At 38.4% G+C, this 17,205-nt stretch overlaps 1 protein-coding gene across 6 annotated transcripts in view; it reads right to left on the bottom strand.

Moving 5' to 3' along the window:
- vti1a (vesicle transport through interaction with t-SNAREs 1A) overlaps positions 1 to 17,205 on the bottom strand; it is a 119,778-nt gene that overhangs the window by 74,579 nt on the left and 27,994 nt on the right. For 3 of the 6 annotated variants that reach the window (XM_040135339.1, XM_040135342.1, XM_040135341.1), the window contains exons 5-6: positions 14,107 to 14,127; positions 7,492 to 7,576 (exon numbers count right to left, since the gene is read on the bottom strand). In XM_040135339.1, the coding sequence (XP_039991273.1) occupies positions 7,492 to 7,576; positions 14,107 to 14,127 (106 nt within the window). The remainder of the gene's footprint in view (positions 1 to 7,491; positions 7,577 to 14,106; positions 14,128 to 17,205) is intronic. The other 3 variants (XM_040135340.1, XM_040135344.1, XM_040135343.1) reach the window with 1 other exon arrangement.

Raw genomic sequence — 17,205 nt, 5'->3', positions numbered from 1 at the left:
TCCCTTTCCATTTTTAATATTTCAGCGCCTCAGATGTAGCGGCTCTTTAAAGCGCCCATGGGGGCTCCGAGTCCTCGCTTTTGTCTCCCATTTCCTTCTGAAACAGTTTTTCTTTAACCCTATGCAGCTCTTCACAGTTGTTTTCTTAGCTCTCTCCTCTCTGTCGCTCTTTCTGCTGTTTTCTTTTTCTCCATCTCCCCCTCCCTCCCTCAGCTTTCTCTGTGTCAGCCAGAGGTCAATGCTACACTTTTTTCTTCTGCATGCAAGAAGGCAGGGGGTATCTTTTTAGTTATTGTAACCTAAAAATAGAAATGATTTAAGGTTGGGACAAAGGTGTCTTTTAAGATATAGTGGCAAACCACTATCTAGCAACTGGGGGTGTTTCATATCTTGAGATAAGGATTAGATTTTATCAATAAACGAGAATATAGAACAATTTACAAACTGTGCCAAAATGACTTTATTCAAGGTTATTACTAAGGGACACTGTGCATTACTTAAAGCTGAAATCAGCAATGTTTTTTTTATTTAATAGATTGTTACTATATTCATCTGTAGTGTAGTGAAGTGTGGTGAAAAACAAAAAATTTCATATTTACTGTGGATGGGGACATTCCTCATGGTCTGCTATTGAGAAATGTTGATGAAGTTGTTGGGTCGCACATGTTCAGATAACCACGCTAATGCTGTTGTCTCAGTACTTCAGTAAATAATATATTTGAGTTAATTTTAAGTGGCCAATCTCTGACTTTTGCACTGCATGCAAATGATTTGAAGCTTTAGTTTGCTGTCATTTAAATTTTCAGAAATGACGGATTAAAGTGTAAACCTTTGAATGTTTGACAAAATCTGTTCGAAAGTCTTGCTAAAATTTAAATCAATCTTACAAAGTTTAGATTTCATTTAAAAATGTACATTTTTCTTTACAAATGTTGTCTCGTATTTTACTTAGAAGGAAAGCTCCAATGAGCCCTCTTAGTCAGATCATTACTTCCAAGAGACTCATTATGTTGAGAGCCTTGTTGAAGCTAATAAATGACTAAAGGTCTAATTATTAGATTTTTCTCATAATTTTATTTATGCTAGCTAACACTTTGTGCAGACCTAATTGAGGGACACAAGGAGACTACTACTTGTTGTAGTAGTTGGTGGACGCAACTGAAGCGTTATTATTCAGTCAAGAAATTATGATAGGCATCTATCTTTGGTGTAAGGTTCATTTAATTTTACACAAAACACGTCACTCGCTGCCATCTTTGTAGCGCAACTTAACTTAAGCTAACATTTGGACGTTTGCGACACCACCAGTCGATACACAGGGAAACTCAGAATTGCCCACGCACATGCAGGGAAACAGGCGCACACACACGAACACATTCTCGATGCTGTTGGTTCAGCTCTTCCATTGAGAGTCCGTATGCTAGCTGGCCATTGTGCACGCAAGGCCTTTTGTCTGTGCAGCCTGAAACTGGTGATTGCACCTTAGCTACCACAGTTCAAGCGTAAACAGTGTTTTCATGCCCTTCGATATACACTGTTGCCAGTGGACCCCTAAATCCCTGGAACAGCTGAGTCCTAGGGTGTCAAAGATAATGGCGATTTATTGCAGTGCGAGGCTTTCTCATTGCCCCTCCCGCCCTCCTTTCCAATCGTCCCTCCACCCCTCCTCCTCCCTCAAACAGATTAAAATTAAGCCGTAAACATGTGAGGATGGAATTAACACATTTAGCGAGTCTCCTCTTCCCACATCCCATTTTCGCTCCGGAGCGGCTGATCCCCGCTGCCGAACGTGGGTGCAATTTTAATGACTCGCAACGTTTTTGAAGTCCACATGAAAAAAGCGTCGCTCGCCGTTTGTGGCGGCGCTAGATATGGCTGGGCCATGGCCAGCCATGATTGGGGGGGACACGTGCCGCCGACTCGGACTCCAGGCTCTTCGATAGGATCGGTGTCATTTTCCTCTCCACGATAAGACGCCTTGCTGACAAGGTCCGATTAGGAGAGAAAAAATCATTATTGCTACGCCTTTCATCCACCGGGGGTTTACCGATAAACAGCTCACCCACAGCTAGATTTTCTGAGAGCAAGATGTTAGGCATTGAAGCATATATATTTAGGAAATATGGTTTCAAGCAAAATTTTAGGAGCCTTTTTAATAATTATTTTCTTTTTAAATAGCCATAAAAAAAAAAAACATAGTTTACTTTAAAAACGTATTTTAAAACAGGCCTCCTTACTCCAGAGCTGAAAACTCAAGCTGTGAAATATTTAAGTCCTAGATCTCATCTCCATTAATCAAGCAATTATCAAATAACTTCATATTCTTTTTGAACACAATACAACATGCCGATTGTATTAGACTACAAAAAATTGATTTATTTTGCTATACCTCAAGGAAATCCACTTTAGCAAACTGTCCTTTTAAAAAGAGAAATGAAACTACATTGTAGAACAGAGAGAATAAACTAAAAAGTGAAAGTGAGAAAAGATTCAGCCATATTTTAATAAGAAAAAGATTTATGTTGCATATATACTGTATATATTTCTACAAATCCTTCACATAATGACTGTAAAACATTCTTAATAACACCAAGTATCAAACTGGTGTATTAACAAGTGACACAAAACCTTAAACTATTTATAAAAACATTAAAATTGATTTGTTAAAAAGTATGAGAATTAACAAAAAAGTTAAACATGACTTTGTTTTTAAAAAATAAATGTGTAATAGGGACTATATTTACTTCTATTTGGATGTTTTCAAAAAACGTCCACTCCAAAAAAAGAAAAAAAAAACATTTGTTTATTCTGTTGAATAGTTTAATTTCTAGAGATATATGTTTTATTAACATGATTATATAATTAAATATTCCACTCTGTTTCTTTTGATTAATTTAAAATTGTAAATAACAAAAACAGAAATAAAATCTGTTAAGAGCTAATAATAGCCTTGACTTAAAATCTCACTTGGGCTTCATGAATGTAACTGATTATGTAATTTGTTAAGTGTTTGCGTATGGATTTGAGGAGCGAGCACCACTTTGGTGGCCCAGCACTAAAAGAATCATCCAGTCTGATCTTTAGAGGGAACACGGAAAAATAAAGCGAGCGGGAGAGAAACAGAGAAAGAGACGAAGATGGAGGGGGAGAGATAGAGAGTCGGGACAAACGTGCGCTGTGTTACTGGGCCACTCCAGCGCCCATGGACTCTCAGCAAGACTCAAAGCCACACTCGGCTTCAAAAGGGAGCCATGAAGATTTTTTTTTATGTTTACGAAAACATATTTATTTATTTCTCGTCACTCTGTCATTTATCTATTTATTTCTTGCTGTCCCAGCACCCCTTGCTCTGCCACTGGAATCATGTTCGATGACGCCGGCATGCCCGCCCCCCCTCTTTAAATACCACTGCAGTTGAAAATCAAACTGCTCTAAAACAAACTGATGTACTCTTTAATATAGTCGTCACATCATCACAGGGTCCTCACGCGTCTGCCTTGGTGACAACTGCAGGGCTGTTTAGCTTGGCCCAGCGATGGCTGCCACTTTGTTGGTAGCTTCAATGATTTATCAAAAAAAAAAAAGAGAGGGAGATTGTGAGAGTGGGACGGGAGAGAAAAGGGGAGAGACAGAAAGAAAGTCCCCTGGATCATGATTGAGTCACTGGCACCTTTGATTGACAAGGTCTAATCAGCTTATCTCCATCCTAATAAAGTTGATAGCCTGCGGTGCTGCTCTCTGCCTGGCATGGTGTGAACTTTGGGCTAGGCTGGGGCCCCTGGGGGCTGGGCCCCGACCCACTCTGCTTATCTAAACGGGACTGAAATCAATCCCTAATGAGCTGTTTTCATTTTGCAGGATTGATTACAGCCCCCTAAACACCAAGAAGACTTGCCTAAGAAGTGTTCTCAGCCTCTTGCTGGCCACCTTTAAAATGCAGAGTAGCAATGCTTTTGTCTGTCTTTCTCTTTGTTTCAGTATCTCATTTTGCTGTCATTGCTAAGTTATTTGTGTCAGCTGTACAAATATAAAGGGGGAGGAATTTTCAAAGTAAACTCACCCCACATTTGCCAGTTATTTTACTGAGTCATATAGTTTTTAAATATTGCTACTGAGATGCATTTGCAGCAACTGGTGACTATCATAATTGTAAAAAAAAGCCTTTACATTTCATGTTAACATTGATTCTAAAAAGTTAGATTTGTAAACCTGCATTAGTCATGTCTCTGCAAACAAAGCGCAGGAATTTCTAGCACACTTAAAACTATTGCTGCTACAATGACCTTATAATTCAAGTTTAAAGTTTATCTTAACACTTACAATTACTATTAATATCCTAAGACAATTGAACATTTGCAGTAGCATCAGCAACGGCTGTTCTATGTGAACACAACAAAGAAATTTTCATTTAAAGCAGTTCAGATATCAGAGTTATGCCGGTAAAATAACAGGGAATTTTAATTACCATAACTAGAACATTCAGCATTCATCTGATGGAACACTTTTTAGCCATGTTTATATGAGCTGTCGATCAGCTTGTAAGACTCAACTCTCCCCCCTTCAACGAATAATAATCAAAAAGGTGGTATAGCTAATCATTGAAACTTAGATGTCTTATCTGACATACTATCTATTTCTAAACAAGCTATCATAAATCCTTCAAAATCTTTTCAACTGTGGAGGGAAGGACTACAATCTGGCATGTCTTTGATTTAACAGCAGCCAAGCCTCCACATTTGGGTATTTCAAATGCCCCTCACTCAAATTTCTTTAAATTGGCTAACTGAATGCCCTCCCTCTTTATTTAGGGCCCTCTTTAACTGGGCTAGCCCCCATGTCTGTTTGTTGCAATGCTTAGGCTTTTAAGTCAATGCTCCTCACTAATGAAGTTCTATACTTTATTTATGAGACAAACAGAGGACCCTGGTTCTTGAGGGTGTGTGTGGTAAATAGCTCTACATGTCCAAAGAGTCTCTTCTATATCCCTCTGAGGGCTCTCACTGCTTTTGGCAAGCCTTTGTTTTCACTAAATACACTGGAGACATTGAGAATGGTAGAAAAAAATGATAAAATCTGATAAAATGGTACTGTGTGAAGATTCATCTTTTCTTAGAAATAAGAGTCCTCTTTTTTCCCTTAAATATGACCTAGAAGCATCCTGGCTTTTTTGTTCCTGGTCATTAAGAGATATATTGTCGACGCTGAAGAGAAAAGGGGGCAAAGCTCAGTTTCTACGCCATTTCTTTGTTCAGGATCTATCTCTTTGAAATAAAATGTCTTTTAGTCCCACTTCCCCCATTGGTCAATTACAGTTCTTAAGGGCTACTGTGTCATTGTGGATAGAGAATGCAACTTTGAATTACTGCAAAATAATGACGCTAAACTGCTATTCTTAAAAGTACAGCTTAGATGTCTGAGGAGACTTGAGGCTTGTGGCAAGAAAAGTATTAACAGTACGACTAAAGAGTGTCTGATTGGAGAAACACTTAACACTCTAATTATTCTTGTTTAACGTCTATGGATGCCACACCTCTGCGTTTGAAAACTCAAAGCTTATTCCTCCACAACTGCCAATGCCATTTTCATAATATGCATGAATAAAGCATGGTGCGTTTCTTGGACTTCTATGCTACTATTTTGTATTTGTTGGTGTGAAAGAAAAGGAACTACAATAAATTGAGCCTTTGATGGACTATAAAAGTAAACAATTTAGTGTTTGCAAATCCCAGCCCTTAGTGTTCTGTGTCTGAGTGCTCTAAGAACTATAGCAGGACTAAGATCTAAATAGTGCAGGATTTCATGAAGATGTGTGAGAAGTGTTGTGACGAGCCATTATGGAACCACAAGAGTAAATATATAGTTTGAGATGGGTGAACAATACTAAATTAGAGACCAAACTGAATTTCGGATCAGATGGCAAACCCTGTCAAATCTTATAAATCCAGTGGATAAATATGGCTATCTAATGTTTGTGCCCAGCGTGTTTGTTGAATTTGAGAGCTTGGCATATATAGTAATTAGTCTGGTGAAGGAGGGTATTTTCCCTGTGTATCTATGTTCTTTGTGCAGATGTATTCCCAGTTTGACCTAGAGACATTGCCATTTCAGGTTGTGCATCTGAGCGGAGGGTTGGTATCGACAGCAGAGTAAAGGAAGGGGTCATGGATTAAAGACGCAGGGGCGCAGCTTCCCCACCAAACCACAAACACACCCCACAGCTGGTGTGGACCAGTCCAAGTGTGTGGGACCAAGGCAGGATAAACGAGTATTGTTCTTAGCTCGCCGCCCGCACAGTGGATGAGACAGCCACCAGTGACACAGGGTCAAGGGGCATGTGGCCGACTATGGCAGGAGAAACCACTGGGCCCAGGAGGTACTGAACACTTTCAAGCCATGGCCCACTTCTTAAACACCTACCGAGCTGTGAGGCAAAACATCAAAATGAACCAGTCTAGTGAAAGATACGACTGGGTAGAATTAAAAATCTGTTGGCTGTCGCAGAATTTGACACAGTCGAGAAACTCGAATAACAGTAGGATCGTCTGAGATATTTGAATCACCATTTTTAAGCAGAGAATGCAGATTGTATTTATGAATTTGTGAATGCAAGTTACAGGGAACATCAAAAGCTGGTGGTCTGCGTGCGAACCTTCCTTGACTTGAATTATTAAATCTGTCGATGTCGCACATGCCAGCCACCCCGCGATTATAGTGTAAATTGACAAACTTTTTCAAAACTACAACGGAAGCCACAGAAAGCTGGCTGATACTTCAAGAATGAGCTTTGATACATCTCTAAGGAATACACTGTGCCTCAATAATGTGGTGACTGTCAGGAAGGAAGACAGGAAGAAAATAATATGCTAACTGGTTAAATCTATTTAAGATCCCAATGAGCTTTTTTCCTATTTTAAGATAAAAACCATCCTTGATAATGAGGAAAAAAAGTGTTTGTGTGTTTTTTTGGATGGTTTATTTAGAAAGTGATATTATGTTTTTTTCTTCCTTCTGCACCCCTGAATTAAGAACTTCAGGAGAAAAGCTGACGTTGTTTATTTTCATATACCTCCTGTCTGTTTATATATATATATATATATTTTTTTTTTAAAACCAAAAAAAAAAAAAAAAAAAAAACACACCACCACCCACCCATAACACACGCATACACAACACACACACAGCCATAGCGATGCATGAATTTTCTTCGGGAGCAGAGCAAGGAGAAGCGGCGCCCGATCTGTCGCCTCTACACCTCTCTTTCTCTCTCTCTCCATGGCTCACCTTTGATGTGCTCCTGAAAATGTCATCCGGCGTCAAGGAAAGAGGTTTTCTTCCGACCCCCCCCCCAAACACACACAAACACACATATCCACCCACCTCGCATATGAGCAAGACAATTTACTGTCTCTCACTCATCCTCGCCACTATCTTCAACCCCCGCCCAACACCAACCCACTCCTTCCCAACCCAATCCAAAAACAGAATACGTACCAGTTTCTACTGCTATCTGGTAGCCGGCCTCCAGTCTCCGTGATGACCTTTCCAGCTTCTCTGTGTTGTCCAACAGATGTGCTCTCTGCAACAAATAGAGAAAAAATAAATAAAAGCTAGAGAAACAAACACACAAAAAATTGATTGAGAGGGCTGGGACCCATTTCAAAGAAACACATCAACACTGTCACCTAAACAGACAGACCACATCCACAGCGACAACATAATACAGCCAGGTTGGCAATAACCTTCATGGATGACAATGTGTTATATGCTGATGGAATATCAAGCATATGCATGTTGAGGCTGACAATGTAAGAGGTGCTGCTGCCTCATCTTGGACATGAAAACAAGAACTACTTTGAGGTTTGTTGTCTCCTTGTATTGTTTCACAGCACTGTCTTCTGCTGCACATGCGGAAAAGTTAAGGCAGGGGGGTGCAAATCAAGATAAAAATTTAATTTAATGTTAGACTTAACAGTGAAAAGAAAATCCTGTCGAAGTGATGGCCTCCAACTGGAGGAGAAAATTTAAGACAAAATCAACATTTACCTCCTCTAATGCAACATATACAGATTTCTTGAATGATATTAATAATGTATAAGCCTTTTCAAACCCATCAATGTCATAAATGTATATAAAATGAACATAAATATAGGTGTTTGGAATGTAATAATTATTCCAAACAAAACCATCAAATTTATTTTCTGTTTGTAGTTTATCCATATTTGTGGACCAAAACAGTGATTCATGATATAAGAGTTACTGCATCCCGCCTTGGCTTAGTTATCAACTGACAAGCCTGCCCATTGAAAGCGCTGAGTTCAGAGAGCACAGATTTTGAAGAAAAGATGTGTTTCATAAAATATTAAATAAGCAATTTGATCATTTTTCAAAGTGGATGTTTGTGAGTATCGAGGTGTACGCTAGGACTTTAATATCATACATATCAATTGATATTAGTTCCTTAGATACCAAGAAAAACCAGATGTTTTGGTTCCTTCTCTAAAGCTAAACAATTCATGTCTGACAAACAAGGCAAGAAAAGATCTGATCAGTTGACTGATGGCCTTGAGTTCCATCTTGGGGCTCTTAAACATAGAAATCTTCCATTATGTTTTCATTACATTGTGTTCACGTATCCAATTACTGCACCACATATTATGGAGACATACATGCAGTAACTCTGGAAAAGAGCACAGGCAAATGATTTTATATTTAATTTGAATTTTAAACACTTTGAATCACTCAGTTGAGTTTTCTCATGTCCAAATAAAAATGAATTAAGAGGAAGCTATGTTACATTTATACAAAAGCTTAAACTGATGCAAATGCATGTTGATCTATACCTGACAATTTGGACTGTTAAATGTAATGCATGCTTTATTATCCTGATTTCGGTGGGATATATCATGTTACCTGTACAGACTTTTCAGGAATGAGTGGGATTTTTACTGTGTTGTTAGTGATTAGTTGAGGTTACTGGACAAATGTTTTCCTGTTTGGTTTAAACATAAGTCTTTCTACTAACACCATTTGGGGACCCTGAGTTTCATTTCAACTAACAGCTACAGTTAGTCAATTTGTCACTGAGTACTGGCAACTGCTGGGAATACCTACTTTATTTTTTTCAACATTATATTTCTTATGACTCTGTACAAAACGGTTCACTAACATACTGATCTCACTTGATTTGGTTTAGGTTTCATTAAACTGCATGAAAATGCCAATTGTGGCATTTTCCCCACAGTTATCCCAATGAGGTTGTCCATGTTTTGGACATTCATGTCAGATATTCTTCAAAAGGATGGCACAGTCACCCATGACCTGTAACTGGTGACTGTTGTGGTGACTCTCAACTGTCTGAATTAAGTTAATTCTGTTATTCTGACCTTATATGTTTTTCAAACAATTCCCAAGATAAACTAATGCTCTTACTAGAAGATTCTGGTATACTGTATACGAGTGAGTTAATCATTGAAGGATCTGTTTGATCATTCTTTGTTTCAAGTAATGCCTGGCTATTAAACTTTACGTTTAAGTTGTTTTATTGTATGCACATACTTCATTTCACCATCATGGCTGCTTCAAGAAGATCTTAAATATTAAAATCTAAACCGTTACGTCAGTGATTGGTTAAAATTAACTACTTTCACCTCTTTACTAACTGCCAACCAAACTCTTGTATTCAAAAGACTATGTTAATTCAAGCATTGCGTATATTGCCTACACAACACTTCCTTAGGTAAAGGTATTCAATACCAAAATGCAGTCTGTCTTATTAGGCAGGGGCACTGTGTAATCTCATTATTGTCTAACCTATATTAATCCATGTTTGTTGACTAAAAAGTTTCAGCCACCTATCTTATATACAAACACAGATTCAAACAACCTTTGCAGTCCTATATAAACCCAGCTTTCATTAAATCCATACTGCTTTCAGAGGAGAGGATCATAAACTACATTAACATGGAAGACTTAAATGTTTACTCTAGTGTTGTTGGTTTTGATGGCCTTTCTAATATGCTATGTTAAGAAACTGATCAGATGCAACACATCTGACACTCAAAAACAACCCGATGAATGGCAACTGCCTCTCTGACAAGGGTTTATGCCCATCACATGAGCGAAGGGGACAGAGGCAGAAGTGAAATCTCTAGTTTTAGTTGGGCTGTCAAAATGTGTACCAGCTAATCACTCGGAGAAAATGAAACATGTGGAGAATAAAAAATAAGTCATTGACATGCTTTTCAAAGTTTGACAATAAGAGGGATGGGAAAAGAGCAGGGAGGAGAAAACTCCCTCTGAACTCTTTCCTTTCTCTTGCTTCCTTTTTCTTTGCGCCTCTGACAGATGTCATTTAAAATTGCAGAGATACTTTTTAATAGTTAAAGGGAGGGCAGGGGGAGGATGGATGGATAGGAGAACGGGTGGGTGGATGGGTGGTAAAATGGGCTGCTCGTAGGAGGCAAGCAATGAGGAGATGGTGAGTGGGATAGGATGCAAGGTGTGGTGTGTTTTTGGTGTAGGGTGTGGTAGAGGGTTTTGGGGAGGGGTTACACGGGTGTGGAAGTGGAGATGGTGGCAGTGTTCACATGGGAGAAAATGGATACCAAGCTTGGTCTATAATGAGCCCCTATAGATCAACTCAGATGGAGGGGACGTATTGACATGCAGTGCTTAAGCTAATACACCTAGACCATGGCTACAGTGCCTGTGTGTGCCTGGGAGCATGAGGCAGCCAGGGATACTGACAGAGTAGCGCACTCCCCGGGTTCTTCAAAGAGCTCAAGTGATTAGTATGTTATCATTACCATTCGAAACGTGATTTTCCTATTCCCTCTCGGCAAAGGTGACACGTCTCGGGGAGACGGCCGGCAGACTCACTGCGATGGAAAGCCACTTCAAAGCTTTCTCCTCCTGAATTTCTCTCTCTCTCTCTCTCTTCTCTCCCTCGTTCTGTCTTCTTTTAGGCCCGGGGGGGAGGGGAGGGTGAGTGTAGGTGGGTGGGTGGGTGGGTGGGTGGGGGTGTGCTGGGGGGTAGTGGTGGCAGTGCTGGTGTATGCGTGTGTGTGATCATTAGAATAATGCGCCCCGAGTTTGACGGTGACAGAACCTGAAGGAAAGGGTGACAGTTCAGCCACTAAGAATCTAGTAATGGCACACTGTGATGGCCCTAATAATGAAACAATCCAGCCATGAACACAGGATGATACCGTGGAAAATAATGAAAAAGAACATGTACAATTAAAACTAAACATCCTACACCACATAGCCACAGTCAAGGCTAATATAGAAATTACGTCTACAAACTTAATCTAAAGTGAGGTGACTCTTACTCTCCAGGAAATCAATTTTGTTCCAATATACAAATGTTACACAACAACCACAAAAATGTGAGTATATTTCAGTGTTCTGCTAAGATTTTACTCTGCAGTTAGCAAGCAAAATGCAAGACATCTTTGTCAGCAATTTTGTCAAGGAAAATGCAAAGTGGCTGTCAGCCCCTGCTGTGCTACAATGTCCCATATCAAGGCTTGACCCCTGTGGTTCTAATATAACCATTGGGGAACCTTCAGGATAAGACAAATACACACACACACTAACACCTATTCAAGCTCAAATACTCTCTTGCAATTCAGATCTGCCATTAATCAACTTAAGAAAAACTAAGGATCACATCAAAATCCTATCTGATTTTCTCATGGACCCTTCTTGCAAAAGGATTTAAATACAATATATGATAAATATTGTGCATCTGTGAGTACACTGGTGCATCCCCCCACCACCACCACCATTTCGTCCTATGCATGTATGCCTTTTCATCTGACACCTACATTTTGAACAAAGATCTTCTTAGGAACCACGAAAATGGTGTTTTTTTGTTGTGCTTTTTTACGTCAAGAAACACTCTTCAGTTGTAAGTTATTAACAGGGAGCCCCAGAACAATGCAGCTGTAGCTCAAAAGAAATCTCTCCCCTCTTCTTTCGCTCTCCTGCCTTTTTTCAATATCAAACACAGGCGGTTACTATCACCATTTTCCAAAGTTCAGATGATTTCCTTATTATTTCAATAAGGGTGGGGGAGAGTCAAAGTGAATAATGATGACAGCTGTGATTCAGACTGACTGTGTGATCTTCTGTGCCGTTTGTTTGGGACTTGTAAGACGAGGAATTACAAGTGTCAAACAGCTGTGAATACGGGTGCTAAATATTTAAACATGTTTTTCAGCAGAAGAAAAAAAGTATAGTTTTTTAAAAGCAAGGCTTAAGTGTGTATAAGCTGTGCCAGCCTTTGATTCAAATGCAGGAAGAGAAGAAGGGTAAAACACTGCAATGGAGAAGAGCAATGGCGAAGAGGGCGCAGAATCAACCCTGATTACACAGATCGGGCCATTTCTAAAGGGGAAGACGGGTGAGTTAAGTCAAGATGTCTTATGACCCTCAGGCTAGGAGGAAATGCACAAAAAAGGTGGGAAGAAAAATGGGAAACAAAAGTGTAGCCAAACTAAATTAAAAAGCGTGATAACATGGCATCTGGGCCAGGTTGGTGGTCTAAATTATGGACAGGTGTGAATGGTGAGGCTTTGATAGCAATTGAATTACTCAGCTTCAGCAGAAGCCCTCTTGAACATAGTCTCAATCAAACGCACATTTAACAACATACTGTAAGTGCAATTGCAAATACAAGTTCAGCCATGCTTCAAACAACAAGAATATAATGTAATGTACAGAAACTGACAAAATCTGCATCAATTAGAGGGAAAAACACTTTCTCCAAAATATGACCTACATGAGTACTAATTAAAACATATACAATGTAATGCTACAACTACTGAATGTAATTGTAAAGTGCACGGTTGCTATTTATGTAGCAAATCAATGTTATTAGAAACTGACATTACAGTTAAAGTATTATGGCTTTTGAGCAAATGTTAATAATATTGCAAATAATATTACAAATGTTTGAGTTTAAAACCTAAAAAACTACTTACATATTTAGCTGTTTACCTGCTCTTCCAATACCACTACCTAACATAATAATTTATTAATTTTCAGTGTTGATTTGCATGATCAAGCTTTTCACATGACATATCTAAAATGATGGTAGGAGTAGATGATACCTGTATAGGTATAAATGGGGATGTTGCCAAGGTAGCCCCATAATATATTTCCTACAACAGTTTTTTTTAAACTGAAAGATGAATTCAATTCGCAAAGCCAATTTGTGTTTAATTATGAGTGGAGCAGTACAATTAGAACAGCTGTATTAGAGTTACAGCTACAGATTCTACAGCAACATAACAGTCCAAGAATCCACAATTTCAGTCTAGCGTCAGTGGTCTTGTTTACCACATCAGAATTAAGAAAATAATACCAACTGTTACTAAAGGAGCTAGTTGCAGGAAACTTGTATGAAACGGTATATGAATAATAAAACAATCTTTATCTCCAATTAGGTTGGGGTCATACGTAGTCATAATAATCAAAACCCTTGATAGCATATCTAGTTTGGTTAGCTAACCAGCTAAGCCTCAAGCTAACTATGACTCTTGTTTCTGCTGGCTGTGCAATGTAGCTAACGTTATCTGCTAGCTTCAAGTATTTCACGTAGACATTGACGTGTTCATGACATTTTTGTTTGAACTGATAGCAGCTACCCTACAGTCTTACATCACGTATAAACAAAAACATATATCACATCACTAATGAAAACCTTAATCCAGTTTATTACCTTAATATTGCTCAATTCAAGAAAATTAAGGGCATATCTTACAAGCAGCCGTTTCCCTCTTGAAACTATTAAGTTGAATTGTGTTGGGCCCAACAACTGAAGCTACTCTAAGGCTTGCTTAATTCACCAATATTCGTCTTCAAAACCACATATCAGAAATAATATCTTATCTTTACTTTCTGATATTTAAGGTAAGGGAAACTGGAGAAACAGGCCTTCAGTGAATTCATTATCTTTGGCATGGCCTTTAAGCTGTTCAATCAGACATGTAAAACAGTGTCCAAATGAGCTGATTTTAATTTTCTCCAGGAGAGAGGAGGGCAAATGGAAATTTCAGTAGGAAAGCATAATTTAAATTGTTAGAGCAGAGAAGCACTTACCTCTTCACGTAACTTTATCAACTGCATCATGAGAGCAAAAGGGAGAAGAGAGAAAGATGGAGAGAGTAAAGAAAAGATAAAAAAGCCGAAACATGGCAGGAAGAAGATCAGTTATGTGGCTTGGTACAGAATTAACCTTGACGATTTATCTGTTTGCATGTTTAGCATTTGGAAATCACAAGACAAACACATTAAACGAAGCTAAACACGCCGCTCGGGCTGACTTTTTTGAACAAACAAAGATCAAGTCCTGGCGCTGTCACATTAAACAAGGAGAGGGAATGGATCGCTCGACTTGCAATATCAACTAACATTATCAAGGAAGTCACATCACAGAAGTTGATATAGCAAGAGAAAAGAAAAAAATGAGTAAAATATAGTCTGCACAGTTACAGTATGTTTAAAATATTTTGCATCTGTCATTTTGCTGAATTCTCTGCAAAAAGATGAAAAGAAATATGTGCCCAAAAATGCTGAGCCACTCCATTTGTACTGCTCTTTATCAGTGCTGATATGCTGTCAATATTTCATGTAGCTTATGCATCTCAATAAAGGTGCATGCTGTTTAGATTATGTATGGAAAGTCATGTGAGGCTACCACTGAATATACATACAGTGCAGCTTATTATTGGGACAGCCAGAGATCATGAAAAATGAATCTTAGCATAGCTATGTATTTTTGATGAAAGAGAATAGCAAATTTAAAGTGAAGTAAATAAGAAATGCTATTTCTATTCCCTGTCCTGGAAAATCTTGCGTCTCTGATAATGAATCACACATTTGAGGGAGGGCAATAATTTGATAATTGGTTATTAATTATGCCTCATCACAATTAAAAAAGGTTGTTTCCCTGGCCTGTTCTTCAGTGGGGGCTGTATAGAAGGAAACAGAAGGATGGGGCTTATCATGGGAATGCAACACATTTAGCTGAAAAAGGGGAAGGACACATTTCTTGATATGCAACCCTTTTAAAGGTGTTTTCTTTTTTTTAATCCATATTTCTTGGCTAACATTAAAGGTTAGAAGCGCTAAAGAGATCCTCAGGGCCACTCATACTTTTGCTGTTCAATTTGAATTTTGTGAATCTGGAATAATTTTGTATCATATAAAAAGAGTGTTCTTAAATATTGAATTACATGCTTGATTTCTTACTTTAGGGTTTAAAAAAAAAAAAAAAAAAAAAAACAGCTGGGAAAAAAATGGCATCGTTATGTTAAAATAATTCAAAGCATCAGCTCTCCCTATACCAGCTCTTATAACCAGAATAGATCAAGAATTAACATTTAACATTTGCACCTCTCTTATATCAAAATCCTAAACAACAATAAAATAAAAAAGCAATACTGCATACATTTATGTCTTCTATTTATATTACATCACTAGTAAACACACTCAAAGAAATTTGTCGTATAATAATGAACCCTGGAAGAATCTACACTATATAAAACACAAACAAAAACATCAAGTATTTCACACATTACATTCTTGCATTTGTCAAAGCATTTCTCCTTGTAATTTTAGAAGCATCTCAAAAATAGTTCTTGCATCATTTCTATTTTTTTAAACCAATCATAAAATATATCTATGACAGTTCAGTCTAGTATTGCAAATAAAAATACTGTCAATATGTGTAATGTTGTAGGTAAACAAGTATAACTGCATGTTTTTCTAACGAGCTGTTACCCTTGAAAATGTCGGCAATAACAAGACGCACTTTAGAGTGGAGACTGTCTTTTCTAACTTAAGTAGCAACTCCCCACTAAGAATGTATTATTGAACAGGCCAAAGTTTAAAACTACACTGTGGATGTGGTTATTTAGGGCTTGAAAAAACCCAGCAGATCCTGCAATCCCTCACCCCAGCTCTGCCATCAGTCAATGGGTACCAAACAAAACTTGTTCTAGCTCATTTGTGCTGCCTGACTGATTGCAAGTCCTCGTACTAAACTATATGAGGGGCATGTTGAGCTGTGTTTCTTGTTTCTTCCTGTTTAGCTTTATTTTTCTTTGGCATCCATTCTTTAGTACATGGAACGATGTTCACGTTGTTCAAGAGATACAGAGCAGTAAATACAGAATATTGTAAATGTTATAATTACTCCTGCATGAGCGCCTTTCCTTGTGTTTTTGTGATGCCAGCCAGTATTCAAAATTGCACTGCTGCAATTTTTCTGTTATGATAATCAGCAATTTTTTTTTTTTTTCAAACAAAAGATTTTTTTTTTTTTATCCAATACGGAATTCGATACAAGTGGTAATCTGCTTCCTTTGTAGCCTGTAAAATCTGGTCCATGCCGGCTCAAACCAGCACAATCTCTTGTGGCCAAGCCTTCTGCTGTGACTGAAATCGAAACTATTCCGTATACTGTTCGTGTGTGAAAAATGTGTGTGCATTTGCTGCTTTGTGTGTGGTGTCTGTGTGTGTATGTGTGGCGTCAAAGTGTGTGTGCGCACTAACATTTGTGCGTGTGTTGCATGCAGAGGAAACAGAAAGAAAAAAAAATGTGCAATGGTAGCCTACCACATTATTAAAAAAACGAGTGATAGTGCCAATTCAGTCTCTGTCCGCATACAGATAACGAATAAATGCCGAACTCTATTAAATCGTCCTTTAGCCATTATCGCAGGGCCAACACGCCATTTTCAGAACTTATGACGGTTCCCTATTTACTTAGCTATAAATCCTTGCCATGTAACCAACAGATTTGTGACTGGTAATGATCTGCTCAGCCAGGGCCATATGAAATGATCCTGACCTCTTTCAGATCGTCAGGAATTAAATTGACCGACTTGCCCCGGCCCCCACCATCTTTTCCCCTCTCCTATCACCGCCGTCTCGTTAGATAAAAAACCCTGAAGTTCCGAGTACTCCACTCACAGCAAGACCAAGACAAGTATTATCTCCAGAAGTTTTAAAATGAAAATGAGGTAAACACGGCACCTGGGAGAAAAAGGGAAAACGTATATCATCCATTTACTTTGCTTTAGCCCTCAGCATGAACTCTTTCTGTGCTTTTTCTGTGTATGTGTATGTGTATGTGTGTGTGTGTGTGTGTGTGTGTGTGTGTGTGTGTGTGTATAATTATAATTTAAAGTTTCA

The sequence above is a fragment of the Xiphias gladius genome, chromosome 9, assembly GCF_016859285.1.
Source record: "Xiphias gladius isolate SHS-SW01 ecotype Sanya breed wild chromosome 9, ASM1685928v1, whole genome shotgun sequence".
NCBI lineage: Eukaryota > Metazoa > Chordata > Actinopteri > Istiophoriformes > Xiphiidae > Xiphias > Xiphias gladius.
This window is presented reverse-complemented; position numbering and strand designations above follow the sequence as displayed.